Source organism: Tinamus guttatus, unplaced genomic scaffold (genome assembly GCF_059628265.1).
Source record: "Tinamus guttatus ecotype Peru unplaced genomic scaffold, ASM5962826v1 Tinamus_guttatus_pri_ptg000351l, whole genome shotgun sequence".
Lineage (NCBI taxonomy): Eukaryota > Metazoa > Chordata > Aves > Tinamiformes > Tinamidae > Tinamus > Tinamus guttatus.
Genome location: NW_028288885.1, coordinates 376,129 through 391,433, shown reverse-complemented (window position 1 = coordinate 391,433; position 15,305 = coordinate 376,129). Strand labels below are relative to the sequence as shown.

Below are 15,305 nucleotides of genomic sequence, written 5' to 3'. Positions count from 1 at the left end.
ACACACGTAGCAGACTGCCACTAGACTTTTATGTTTGTCAAAAGAAGTTTAAAATGCTGGGATTATAGGGGTGAGTACATTGCAAACTAAATGTAGTCAGACTCTTTTAAAGGTTAGCAAACTGTGTGAATTTAAGAGGTTTGGAATCTTCTAAATTGCGTAGTGGTAACATGTATTTGAGAAGCCTGAACTTCTGAACTCTATTCTCAGCACTGTTGTGTGTTGATACTACCGATTCTCTGGCAGTTATCTGTAAGAGTCTTGCCAAGATGTTTGTACATTGTGAGTTAGCAATACACATAACTGCTGCTGAAGATCCCAGGTGCTCTATGCAAAAGCTTAGCTAAAAAATGCTCTGTAGAGTTTGTGATAGTTTCAGATAATTTAATTCATACTGAAAAGATTGTATTTAGTACTGTATTTCCCTTTAACATATTTTGTATATCCTAGTTTCTACAGTACTTGAAGAAGAATTCAAAGTTTTGTTTAGGCTAGAACTGTTGAGTGTCATGGCATATGTAGAAGGATACAAACAGTTTGAAGCGTATCAGCTGTGTAGGTTTTGGTCAGCATTTCAAAATAGTTGGTTAAAAGGGCAGATGTGTGTAATTAGATGTTAATGTGAAAATGTTTCCCATACATTTTGGGCAAACAGGTGATAGATGCTTTTGAGTGTAAAGTTGCATGTAGTCACACTGGCATCTATGCATGTTGCCTCGTGCATTGCCCAAACTGGGAAGACTTTTCCCGATTGCAATGCCTTAAAATCAGTTTAGATGATAGCACAGCACATAGCAAGGAAATTATTATCTTGTTATCTTGACACAGGACTTGATCATCGAATCTGCTTCTAAGCCAGAACTGGCTTGATTTTGCTTCCATTATTACTAATACACTCAACAGTTGAACACTGCCAGCAGCGTAAGCAGAACATATTAAATATATATATATATATATATATATTTTTAATAAGGGAGTCACAAAATGTTTGGAACAAGCTCATGACACAGTAGTATACGCACAAAACCAGTGCACTGTCTTTTATCTTCTATTCAATTGGGAGATGTTGCTGCTTAATGGGTAGACAAAGGTGCAAGTGACTTGCTTGTGGTTATATAGAAAGTCTGCAGCAGAGCAAGGATGCAAACGTTATCTTCTAGATCAGAAGGCATGGTTACATGTATACGTTTTTCATGGTGGTGCTGGTTTACATAGCTCCTAACCACTCCCATAAGGTTGTTGTATACTTTTTTTCTTTTTTTTCTTTTTTTCTTTCTGTGCTAATGTTGCTTTTGAGTGTGGCTAGACTGGATATGCAGTAATGCAGTTTAGGAAGCCTATTCAATAGAGCTTGTGGTTTGAGAATAGCCATTAGTGCTTAATACAAATTAATAATAACATTTTTTGTTAACTAGCAAAATGATGGAGAAGAACTTGGCACTGAAAAATCATTTCATCATATTTCAGCAGTAAGAGTGTTCTGCACAGAAAGAGAATTGGTTTATCACTGGTATTAGATGCTTCCTTTTGTCACAGAAATGAATTTGAATTTAATGGGTTTCTTAGGAATATTTATTCTTTAGTACAGAAGTGTCTGTCGGAAACTGGAGGATGTTTTTGGTTGCCAGTGGAACTAGAGGAGCTAATAACTGCGTGCAGAACTTTGCTGGAGCTAGTACACTGCTAGATATTTTGTGTGAATACGTTGTTTTTTTGACACACTTTTTCCCTCACAAAACTAGGTGCAGGGGTGTCTTGGTTCTTTACTACCCTCCCAGTTGTAGCAGTGCAGCTGTTACAAACACACCAAAAGAAGAATTGATGAAATAAAGTAAAACCTCCCCAAACAAACACCTGGGTGTTCCAGCGCCACTGTACAAGTTAACAGAGAGGAGTCCAGTTTGGAAGGAGATGTGTGAGAATTTGCTGTGTAAAAGTAGGAATAGAAAGCAGTGGCATTTTCTTTTCTTGTTAAAAGATAAAGTCATCTGAACTAAGCCAAAGTGGATTTAAATGCTGAGCACTAGTATATGTTTCTCCAAATGTGCCTGCAAAACCCTTTTTTACACTCTACTGTTATTTCGTATCAAAATCTTTTACTTGAGATGATTGTTGTTTGGCAGTCTAGCAGTCTCCTGTTATTTTTATATGCCTCTAAAGTAACTGGGAATAAAACAGACTAGCAATTGACTGCTCCAAGCACTAAAAAAATAACTTCTACCTCCAGCAAAATTAGAGAAAAGAGCAGTATTAACCTATTATTTTCAAAATGTGTGTGCGCGTATGTGTGTGTGTTTGCGCATATACACACATGTATATAAATATCTAAAGAGATTCTCAAACCTACGTGTTTCATAAAGCAGCCCATGCAGTAGTCTTGTCAGTACCATCATAGTTACACTGCAGTAAGGTCAGCACAGGTCTGTTTCCTTTGGCATTGGGCTTATCCTAATTTCATCCTCAACAAAGTGCTCGTGGACGTTTTGTTTCTGTAGTAGCGGGTATCTTGTGGACACGCTGCGCTGTAGTGCAGCTACACTGACGTGAGTATCATCGCAGTATTTATCTGAAAACTCCCGTCACTGAAATAGGAGGGACTAGAAGTTTGGTTTTAAGCATTTTGAACTGTTGTGACTGTCAAGGCAACAAGCACTTATATATATATAATTAAATATATATATGTATGAAGTATATATAATCACCAATATATGGTTTCTGTTTTCATAGATGGAAGATTTCTTTAATTTCCTAGTATTAAGTTAGTTAATTGGCAGCATCTTTATTGTAGTCTCATTTTCAGTAAAATCGCTTGCTCTAGAATTTGACAAATTGGAAAATGATTGTATATATTTTATATGTATGTGATCCTCTCTGTTTTGTGTTTTTCTTTTATTTTTTATTTTTTGTAATATGAGGCCCAGCTAAATGGAGTAAGGAGATGTTGGGGCTTGCTTAGGAGGCAAAAGTATGAATATTAATGAATCAATTTAATAAAAATGCAATTGCCAGTATGCCCTTTTTGTTTTTATTTCGTGTATTCTCTCATTTTAGGAAGTAGGCTGTCTAGTTAGCTTTGGGTCTAGGGATGCCCAGATAACTGGTCGTAGGTCTGAAGGATGTTTATAAAAGACTAATCCTTTCCCTTCAGAGGTTGGTCTTCCCAATTATATTGGGATTACTGCTTTTTGCAGGGATGCAACCCATTTGGTTGCCATGGGGTGCTCTGCTTGATGATGATGAAGCATTCCTGGTGAGAATGTACCAGTGTTGTGTGTTTGGCTTCCATTGAATTTCAAGGTACAATTTAAGGACTTGCGTTTGATCTGTGAAGTGCTAAATAGTTTTGACCTTGTCTGCTAAAGCAGATAAGAATTTATCACGCAGTTCTCTGCAGTGCCCTATAGATTAGGTAGTAAATTATACTTCTTTCCTGGACTTAGATTCCTCATACTGAAGTTCATAATTTTTGACCTCAGTAGGACAAAACAGGGACAGTTGGGTTTGTCCTCCCATCTTGCATTTGAAAAGCATTGTGAGTCTGGAGACCATTTATACGGAGTAACATTTCTTGATCGTGTTAATGATTGCCGATGGTGTCCGTAGTGCACAAAGTTCTTCGAAGAAACAGGCTTGGTCCTTATCTCAAGTGTGGAGCACTGCTTGATTTTATTGTGCTTGGTCATAAAAACATAGAAGTCGGAAAGTGCTGTTAGACACTTCCTCCTGTCCGTAGGATTACTGATAATTTTTGCGTTGTCTTTGGGTTTCTTGTCTTGCCTCCTCCCTGCACCTATATTGAAGTGTTCTGGCTTAGAAGCAAATCAACAAACTACTCGGTGTCAATGGACAATTTTATTTTGTCCTGAGCATGTGTGTTTTTTTTTCTTTTTTTTTTTTTCCTTCTCCACTTTTTTTTTTAGTGCTATTTCTTAATATATTACTGTGGTATAAAATGTAGAAAATACATGAAAATGGTTGTTTAACTTTATTTTAAACAAATGTTAAATACTTGATACCTTGAAAGTATTTGAGTCGTCTTATACATTTAACTTTGGATCAGTGTCAAACACCCCAATGGTTGCTGCACATAATGAAGCTGAAGATCTAAATCATTTAAAGAAAATGTGTTTTGCAAAACCTGTAGCTTTTGAGCTTTGGATCTTACGCAACAAATATTGCTAATAGATTTCAAGTTATATGGTACCAATTGTTACCTTGGTTTCCTTCAACTAATCTCATTTTAATTTCATAATTGTTTTTGTCTATTTTCATTCCCAGCAGCCACTCTTCAAATATATTTTCTGAGAATTATCTGCAATTTAGCTTTCTAATAGCAGCTAAAGCATTCTTGTTCAGCAGCTGAAGGAAATGGCTGCTTGCAAGTTGTTAGGTGAAGTGGAAAGAAATAAGCTAAGTTGGCAACAAAATTGGTGTATTTTTTTTAATGTAACTCTAGTGATTAACTTCTCAGTCAATAAATACTTGCAATAAAAGGTTACCTGTGTAGGAACTTGAAGGTGATCTGGAAACTTTGTATTTAACTGGTGGTCCTTGTGCACTAACTTGAATTTTTTGACACTGGCTCTTTGTTTGACAGCTACATAATTAGTGATTTTTGTAAGACGTAATTTGTGCTCTTGCCTTTATATTTTTTTCAGTTATTCCTTATTTGCAGTGTACTTAATATGCAACTGTTAATAATTCCCTTACAGATTAATTCTTCCATGGATCTCCAGGTGGCGTACAAATAAAAATGAGACAAATAAACAAGATGAAGAGTGATCAATTAAATAACAATGTCTCAATCTATTGTGAGAATCTTTAAAAAGAAAGGGGGGAAAAAAAAGTCAGCTATTTTGGTGTGCTCTCTATTATAGACCTGTCTGCGGTATTCTGTTTCCTTACCTGAAACATATCTTCAACAGACTTGACCACAACTTTATGCATAACCTGTCTAGCAATATGATGATGTGGTTTTTAAGGTAGAGCTCTCATATTTTAGGCTACAACACCGAGTTAAACTGCATGAGTAGGATCAAATGACTGCAGCAGCTCATCTTTCCTTAATGATCTAAAGCACTTAAAATATAAATTTGGTTTTCAAAATAAGTATTCACGTGACTGACTGCCAGAATTTGAAGGGTTATTTGAAGAGTAGCTGCGTTTTTCCAAAATTATGTTCAGATGCATCTATAGGTAAAAGGATTTATAGGCTTAAAAATTACAGTTTAATTCTAAATTCTTAAAAACAAACAAACAAAAACTTCTGTGCCCCCCCCCCCCCCCTTCCCACCCCACAAAGGTAGATCACTTTTCATAGATTTCTGGTAAGATGCTCTATTATGTATGTTGAATTTGATTTAAAGACAAAATAACCTTACTGTGACTGTGTTTTTATTTTAGTTATAGAAAAATTAGCACCTGAAAGGGAATTATGTTATCTGGCTCTGATAATTACTCCTAAATTACATCTAAATTAGCTAGATTTGGAATTTCTTTGCTACTTTGATATATTTCAGTTCGACAAAAAATATTTTTTCCCATCTTTCAGGGAAACTTGGTAACTCATGCTTAGCTCTCTGCTGCTGTTAGCAGTAGTTGAGTTAGACATGTTACTGTACAGTAGGTAGCGATGTAACGGCGAAAGCATAGGTTTTGTAGCTGCTTGCTGGCTAGTTAATTCTTATTTAGAGCTTACTTCATCTTCCTTGTGTAAAATACTACTGGAATCCTGCAGAACTGTCAGATAATAAGGGTGTTAAATGGTGTAGCTGTTACCTGAAATGGAAGAACAGATAAGATTTTTTTCACAATAAATGTTTGTAGATGAATTTGTGTAAATATGTAATAAATGCAAGTAAGAAAACAAACTCTGAGAATTCACCATTATCACAGGCTGGAATTGTTGGCTTGAAAATAATGTATTTTCTTTTTTTTAATTTTGTATTTACTTGCAAACCTTAAGTTCAAACTTACTTTTTATCTATTATTAGGAAAATCAAAGGATTCCCAGTCAGCCAGAATGGAATCTGAAATTGTGCCAAAAGTTACCAAAATGACAGTGTCTGGAAAGAAACAGTCTATGGGATTTGAAGTTCCATGGTAAGCCAAGCCCTCCTCCATCAAGGTGCATCAACAGCTCTTCTTTCAGACTGATGCACCTGTAGCAAGTTTTCTTCTTTTTTTTTTCTATTTTTACAGCAGTTTTAGTGTCACTCTCCAGAACGAACCATCTCTGCTTCTTGTTTGACTCACAATTACTTTCAGAAGATGGTACCTCACGTTTTGAGTTTAACAAATCCTTTCACTATGAATCGTGCGGAGAGATATCAGCTAGTCAGATTGTTTAAACATCCGCTTCATAGAATACTGAACTTTCTTGGTGTTCGTTTATTTTAAATTTAGTTCTCTAAGTGGAATTATGAAATCAATAAATCTTAACTGTAATTGCCTGTTCTTCAAAGGAAGTAATACATTTAAGAGTAATTTACGGGGAAAATGTTCACTTATGGCTAAATTTTACCTTCCTCTGCAGCTTTTATTAACCTTAGCAGGTGGCCAGGGTACAGCTGTTGTAGATCAGAAATTTGTCCTTCTTATAGAGTAAGAAAAATAGAATAGAGTAGTTGATGGAAATTTAGAAATGCTGCTCAACACTTCCAAGTTGGGTATATCTTGCAAGGACATAAAAATTATGCTGAGTCAAGATCCACCTTCAGCAGTAGCCAGCAGTGAATGGTTAGAAAAATATTTAAGGACAAGTCAAGTGTGCTGGGAATACATTCTGTGAAATACCAGAGCATTCTGTGGTGCATGCACCCCATTTTGGATTAGGTTGTTTTTTTACATAACATTTAATGTGCTTGGATGAGCTGCTTTGCTTTTGAAACCAATCTTGTAATAGCCAGCATGTCTATATCAAGAATTTCCATCGTTTATGTCCAGGAAGAAGGATTAGTATGGATAAGCAGTGGGTTCTTCAGCACTCCCACAGTTATTTGCAAATCTGATCTGGAGAGCATTTCTAGGAGTAAGAGGGTAAAAATCATGATCTTTCTTTTACCGTGTGTGTGTGTGTCTTAATGAAACTTCATGGAAGGCAGCAGTTGCATCAACTTGGTATTTACGTATGTTTGATAGGTGTGAGGCTGATGTTACCTAAAGCTTCCTTGAAGCTGCAGGCTGGCGTTTAAGCAGCAGCAACAGCTGCTAATGTCCATGCAACCAGCTCTTAGGGAAGGAGGAGGTGAGAAGAATGTTCTTCCATCTGTAGGCTACTGTCATTCCTGGATAGGCCACGGTGGTGGCTTGGTCTGTGAGAAAAATGGTTGGTTCTAACATGTGTCTCAGCCACTTTGTTTCTCTTTAGTGACCCTGAAATGGAGTTACCGTTTTGCTTGCTGCCATGTTAGTGACAGAAATGCTTGCTGTGGCAGAAGAGTAACTCTTGAGGAATCTGCAAGTAATCGCTCTGACTAAATCTTCATTGTGGTTAAAGGTATTTAAATTCCTCGGTGCTATTGCCAAGCCGTTATTGCTCTAGAAATTGGATGAACATTGTAGCAGCTTTTATCCTATAGAATTTTCAGTCAGATTAGAAAAAGTAACGAGTACAGGAGGAGGGTAGTGTGAACAGCATGGTGGTGGTAGATATCCTATTAGCTACACTGGGGGAGTAGATTTAGGATTAGTTTAGTAGATTCAGTAAGATGAATGGAAAGTAGTAGAGGAGAGGTGGTCATAGGTTTCAAGCTGGGAAGACTATGATTGGAGCAGTTTGTAAGAGAAGAGTGTGAGATTTTGAGCACAGTTGAGCCATATGGAAGGAAGTCCAATTGAAACTGGCAAGTTATCTGCATGTCTAAGGACCCCTGCTTCAAAGATCTCCAATAGCCTCCTTTCTTCTTGCATCCCCGAGGATGCTGTGGAGCCCCTACCAAGGTACAAGGCCTTGACTTGAATAATGGAGGTTTTGCTCCTCCACGGTTCTGATTCTGCACGTTCTGGGGAAGAAGCCCTGACGGTGTTTGCATTGTATTTTTCCTCCCCTCTGCAGGGCACTGGAGTTTGCGCTGCCTGGTTGCTCTCCTACTACAGGCTCCTTTTCACACTTTTGTGTGGAGTCTTGCTGATGTGCTAAATACCATGTGGTTAGCTGAAACGCTAGTGTTGTCTTGCAAGCTTAACATGACTTTGTAGCTGTCACATATGCACTTCTGAATTTGAAAAAGCAGAAGATTAACCTCTCTCCCCAGCTTCCTCTGTACCAGTGTTTCTTTAATTCTGCAGTTATTTCCTGGAACACTGTCAGCATAAGAGAGAGTTCTCAGGGAACAGAATTAATGTCTGTTCAGTAACATCTAAGAAAGGCTATTTCTATAAACTTTTTTCAGTCCATGTTTTTCTTGGTATTTTATTGGTAACTGCAGTACCAAAGGGTTTAAAGACAGTGAAGAACTCAAGTACGCAGTGGGTATCACTGACCAAAAAGCACAGCACTGTAAACTGTTCGTAGCATTTACAGTAAAGTCTGATTCCAAAATTTTATCAACTTTTTTCAAATTTATCAACTGTGTTTTATCAACTTTTTCAGTTTTCTGCCTTCTTCCCCATCAATAGTTGTATGGCATTGGTACAGACACCACAAGGAACTTAACTGCAAGTGATTATATAGTACGTATGAGCTACATTTGTACTCACCTTGTATGTGATCTCAAAGATGATTCACAGAATCACAGAATGGTTGAGGCTGGAAGGGACCTCTAGAGATCATCTGGTCCAAGCCCGCTGTTCCAGCAGGGACACCTGGAGCATGTGGCACAGGGTCGTGTACTATGTTTTTAAAACAGTGGCCTAGAATTAACAAAAATGACCCTTTTTTACCTATATAGTCTGTACAATTCAGTCTTGTTATGAAGCATGTCCTTTCCTTAAAATGTGAATGAATTCTTCGGAGTTGTGAATTTCTATGGGCATTGGTTGCTTTTGATGCTACTGCTCAGTATGCTTAATAGGATTGTCAATGGAAAATGTGGTTTATTTGACTCTCTTTGACAAACTATCTTTCTGATACTCTACCAAAACTAATAACCAGGCTATTTCTTCCTGTTTAGTCACGAAGGAAGCCAGGAAAAGACATTAGCAAAAATGTGATTATTTTAACTATCCTGACCAACCCTGCGTAATTAATAATTTTGAAAGGGGAAATAAATGTAGACATTTCTGTAATGACTGTTAGTACTCCGAAAGAGTCGGTTGTATAAAAATAATTCACTAAGCATGTGGACTAGAAGATTGAAAATAATGCTTAAACGTTAAGTTATGCAGAGTTGGTCAGCAGCAGATAAACGTTTCAGATTCTTCTTCGAATGCGTGATGGTGCGAGTGTGAGCATGAGTGACTTCTAGCATCGTTTTCAACAGCGTGTGCTGCATCCCTCCGTCCCCTGGTGCTTCCAAGAAACGGTGACGGAACCGTCATGTTTTAGGGAGCTTGCTCTTGTCAGCAAGGCGGAACACGGGAAGTTTCTGGTGCTACGCTGAGCCTCACTGTCCTCGCGGCCTGGGCAGCCGGTGGTCGAGTTCGGTGGGCGCCGGGGCCCGCAGGAGGCGCCGTGCGGCTCGGCCTCCTCAGCGCCACAGCGAGCGGTGGCTGCGCGGGCCTGCCCGGCAGGGCGCCCGGGCTGCCCTCGGCACCGAGTACGGGTGTCGAGGAGGCACAGGAACGGACTCGCTATCGGCCTGCTCTCCTGCGTGTTCTATCTTTTGGCAACTCCTTTCGGTAGCATCGAGTAATTTTGAAAAATCTCGGTGGAAAAGACTGAAAATGGTTTTCGATGTCATTCATTTTTCATCAACACTTAAAAATGCAGCTCCTTAACATCCTTTTGAACTTCTTTGAGTTGTTACCAAGCTCTTCAATAAATTACTCATCTGTTTGCTGAGGGTTACATAACTGTCAGGGTCTTACTTGCTAGATCTCTCTAGCCATACTTCTGCGAGACTTGAATTGGACATTTCACCAGCCAATCCTCTGATTTAGAAAAGAAGGGCCATATAATTGTGCTCATCAATAAACTCCCTCTCTTGTACCTTTAACGTGGCCCACTAAAAAGCTGAATCCTGTCATCAGAGAGGATCTGTAAGTAGATGCTCTGTATGTCTCTATTAGGATGTTTTTCCTTTGAAAGAGCCAGTCTTGTTTGTTCATGGCACAGACGGTTTTCAGATTTCCAAGATGTGATAGTATCTGAAACCTGGAAAACAGCAAGTGGAGGAAACTTAACTTTTCATATATTATACCTCTGAAATAGTGGCAAGGCCTAATATTATGATTACCAGACTGATGTTTCAGTCTTTATTTCACTAGTGTATCTTGCACTTTTTCCTTGCACTACCCAAAATAGAAATTACTTTGCAGCCATATTGTACTCAGAATAAGAGCTGCTTGTAAATGAGAGAATGGTTATTTATCTGTTAGTAGCCTTGATTCTCTGAAATGCTGTAATCCATGGGGATTCTGCAACTCAATGTCCATACAGCTTTATGGAGTCCTTCCTGAAGTACAGTTTGACTTGCAAGAGAACCTAAGACTAGGAAAAAAAATTACATAGCTAAACAAATAGAATTTAGGAGCTTACTAATAGTTTGTCTTTCAAGGCGCATATTTTTGTCTTTTGATAGGCTTGATGTGACAATCTGAGGATTTTGGAAAGCTGTAGAAAAAGTCTGAGTTAGGTTTTTGGTTTATATTAACTCCAGTTTTGTCTAATGTCTTCTTTAAAATTTTTTTTTAGTTCTGAAAATTTGGCTTTGGAAATAGTGTAGACATTGAAAGGGGAAAAATGGGTTGCTGACTTCGAAGGCTATTTTGATATCACTATATGAATAAAAATATCATTATATGAATACTTATTTCTAGAACTTCAAGTGTCAGCATTTCAAGGAAAAACTCCTTTTACCAAGGTAAAATATCATATCTGCATTACAGTATGACTTTTGCATATTAGTAGTAGTCATAGTACTTCAGTGTGAAAGTGACAGATGTTATTCTAATGCTGTGAACTGAAATTTATCTGAAAAAAAAGAATGACTTGGAAGGCCGGAAGATTCTCAGTCTTGACGAATGATGTCTAAATGCAAATAAACTGTGTATATATATGACTCTTAACACATGACTTCAGCCCAAACTGCTCTGATGTACTTTATAACATTCAGATGCTTTAAAAAATACTACTACGATATGTAGAAAGGTTTGTCACTGCAGCTCTGTGCGTATTTTCTTTCCACTACCTGAACTTAGTCCATTTCAGTGAGGTAAGATGCCTCTGAAGAGATACTGGAGGAGATGAACCAAGCTTTACTAATTCGAGAGAAATAAGATTTATATTTGACTTTGATCAAAGAGCCAGCCTAGAGTTGTGGATGCGCAGCCAAGAACAACTGCTTATGTTTCTGCTTTTGGGTCTTAACTGGCAGTCAAGCAAAAGCTTGAACCGAGCCTTATAAAAAGGGTGGCACAATCAGCAACACATTGCACTGCTATGGCACTGGATGTTGAGAGAGGCTCTGAAACCAAGGAGAGAAAAAATAGCATACTGCCACAATAAGGGGGTAATTTTGCATTTGGTCTGGACATTTCCTAGGTCTAAATTTTCAGATCATAACTCTTAAACTATTATGCTTGTTAGACTGGCAAGCTTGAGGTATTGTTTCTTGAGATGTATAAAGAGAAGGGACTAATACGAAGGAAATGCTCCCACTAGGACTGAAGCAGATAGGAAATGAGAAGTGATGTTTCATACTGTTGTTTCAGTGTTGCAAAATAAGAGACGATGCTGTTTCTTCTTGTAGTACATAAGTCTGAGGCTGCTTGAAATGAGTTTCACGGAAAGAAGCCCATAACATGGTGGTTCTGCATGGAAAAGGATTTCCAATTTTCCATGGAGGAAGCCGCCTCTTATTGGAAAAAGTTTTAAATATTGTATTTTATAGGAATTTTTGAAATGTATAATGGTCAATGATTTATGTATTTAAGTGCTCTCCAGCATGATGGTGTCATGGCTTCTGTTCCTGCCATGCTTTGTAGGTGAATGTCTCATCTTGGAGGTCTGTCAGCCTGCAGGAGAGCTTTTGCTCTTTGGAGATGCTGCTTTTAGTGGTCAGCTTTGCCACAACAAATGAAAAATCCTATATTGCATTTATTCTCAGAACATTTAGGAGAGTTGAGAAGATATCCTCACAAATCGGAGAGGAAGCAGATGAGAGAATGGAAGAGAATGATGTTCATAGCTTACTCAGTTTTAAGATTAGTATGATCTGTGGTACAATGGAGTGGAGGAAGAGAGGATCTGGGAAATCCAAATCTCCCTAGTTCTAGATGCCTTGTTATTTTATGCATAAATCAGTTCTGTTTTGATGAACACAACTTCTCTGCTGTGGCTCCGTATGAACACTTGACCCTAAATTGCAATGCAGATATGCTTAGTATTTACTCTGTGTTTAAGTTTTTGGTGTTCTTACAATAGAATATCACCACATTCAGCTGCCTTCTAGTGTAAAGGAGAGCTATTTTAGGATTGATATTTCAAGCCAACATGAGCTTCTTATTTCAGAGAGGACTAGTTCTCAGTGGCTGTTCTTTATAGCTGTCCTTTCCCTCCCTGTTAAAAGAAGGGTCTGTGAGAAGCTCTTGTTTATCTGAATTTCATGTGTTTTACAGGATTCTCTCTTAACTTGCTTATATACCTAATCCTTTTTGGATAAATTCAGAGTTGATATCTGTGTAGTTTGTGTGCAGTTCCTTTTTTTCACCTTAATAGACTTCTTGCTATTTACAGAATACTCTGTCTGGAGCTTACATGGTAGTACGGAATACTGCTTTTACTCCTGTATTTGTACAGACTTATATGACATTTCTGTTCTGTGTGTTTTCTTTGTTTTCCCTAGTGCTGTTGCTGAAGAAAATGGCCATGTTAATGCACCTCAAAAAGGACTGTTAAGTGAAGATGCTGGCGTACCTGAGGCAGTCTCAAAATCTGCTCTTTCACCCCAGATAGTGCAGGCTTCAGAAGAGCAGAATATGGTGCCTACTCCAGTGAAAAAGTCAAGCAAGACAAAACCACAAATAGATGTGAAAGCAGAGCTGGAGAAAAGACAAGGGGGAAAGCAACTGCTTAATTTGGTGGTAATAGGTAATACTGTTAATTACGTATTTATATTTTAGGCAAGTATAGAGATTACAAACTGATTAAATCTGGAAGTGATTCAGAAGCAAAACTATCCTGTCTTTAGGGAAGAGAGCTCTCATACTGTTTTCAAGCACATCTGCTTGGTCATTGTTTTTTGGAGAAAGTCACATTTGGGCTTCATTTACTAGAATAGGAGGTTGCCTGGGTGCTTAGTCTTGAAAGTATAGTAAGAGGTGCTTCGAGTTGGTTTCATTTTTGCAATTTTTAGCATGAGTTTGAAGGTGCATGTGACTGTCACAAATTACCTGCCTCTCTGCTTCTCAACCTTATATGTTTATAATGTGGATTGAATATGTGTTATTAATACATATGTTTTGTTTTCAGTATATTTCTAGTTCTGTCTAAAATCTGTAAATTAGGTTAATAATATGTAATTTTCCCTCCTTAGGGCATGTTGATGCAGGTAAAAGTACTTTAATGGGTCATCTGCTCTACCTTTTGGGAAATGTGAACAAAAGAACTATGCACAAGTATGAGCAGGAATCCAAGAAGGCTGGTAAAGCTTCGTTTGCCTATGCATGGGTCTTGGATGAAACTGGGGAAGAGAGAGAAAGGTAGAAAAACTACTTTTTAATGGAAGTTTTTGTTTTTTAAGAAGAGCATTTGTTAATAAATATAATTCCATGAATTATGCTTTGGTAGAAGCATGCTAACTGTTCGATGATGTTACTCGATACTTGCTAGGAAATATTTGAATAGTAATGTATATAAAGCATCCATTATCCAAAAGAAATAATATCCTCGTTTGGCTATATGAATCTCATTGAGAAGCTGAGTGTTTCTCAAAATATTTGTATGTTATAGACTGTAGGGTAGGGCCACAAAATAAATGAGATGCACTAGCCTGGGTAGTAGAAGCATTCTAAAGTTGTCTTACTGATTCATTGCTGCCAAGTTATTTTCTGGTGTGTTATCTCTCTCTATAGAAAAGGTCTAGGTGACATCCTTTGTACAAGGGGTGCCAGGATTTGTAAGTGAAGCACTGTAAAATTTTAGTTTGCCAGATGTAACTTGCATTGCATTAAATATCAAATATATTCATAATAAATTAATTATATTGGTACTTTTTGATCACTGCCTACAACTTACTAACTTGAAATAATAAAATTAAAATTGAATTGCATCACTGAAGGAATATATAAGGGGGATGCAGTCGAGCTCATTTAAAAATGCTCTTTAAGAAAATCATATATTTTTACAGACATGACATCATTTGTTCACAACATAATAACTACATTTTTCTTTGTCTTACTATAGTGTTTGTAACCATTTATCTTCTGTGTATTTAAAATCACAGAGTAAAGTTTTTTTTTACCTAATATAATAGATATTTTTAACAATTGCTCATTTCCCGTGGTTTCAGAGTATAGAGTCTGTAGAGGTTGCAAAGATAACTTTGACAATGTCAAGTGATGCTGAAGAACATGGAGTAAAGCAGCCCCCATCAAGCTGTTTGTAAAGGCACCATATGTATAAGTAAACTTTTCCATGTGCCACTATTTTCACTTACACCATGAACATACAAAGTTTGTTACCTATGATAGGGGGTAATTAACGCGTGAAAACCTAGGCAGAGATGAGTATTTATTCCTTGTGGGGGGTGGGGAACCAAAAGAACCTTAATGGAAGGTAAGCTTTGTGAAAAACTCTAATGAGTATAAAATTATTTTCATGCATTTAGACAATTAAAATCAGGAATTTTAAGTTCAGTTTTTATTATTCAACAGAGTTATCATTTACGTTTCACACTTTTGCTTCTTCTTTAATAAATTAATAATTATCCTCAGAATTTGGAATTGGTGTTTCTGCTTGTTTTTATTTTCTCTGTGTTGGAGTTTTGTATTTCTTAAGTCAAAGTTTTTACGGAGCCATCTCTAAGTGCTTCTTGCCATTGAACATGGAATATTTTAAGTATCTAGTAAAATGAGTGCCCTTGTACCTTATGTGCCTGTGTCTGGTCGTTGGCTGTAAGGGGAGATGCAGCTGACTAGCTCAGATAGACACGTGCATGAGAGATGTCTGCATTTGCTCAGGTGAATCCATCCCGTGCCCTGTG

General features: G+C 37.5%; 1 protein-coding gene across 1 annotated transcript in view; it reads left to right on the top strand.

Moving 5' to 3' along the window:
• The window catches only part of HBS1L (HBS1 like translational GTPase), a 56,412-nt gene that overhangs the window by 25,531 nt on the left and 15,576 nt on the right, over positions 1–15,305 (top strand). The window contains exons 5-7 of the mRNA XM_088529855.1: positions 5,994–6,102; positions 12,948–13,192; positions 13,638–13,803. Coding sequence (XP_088385981.1) covers positions 5,994–6,102; positions 12,948–13,192; positions 13,638–13,803 — 520 coding nt within the window. The remainder of the gene's footprint in view (positions 1–5,993; positions 6,103–12,947; positions 13,193–13,637; positions 13,804–15,305) is intronic.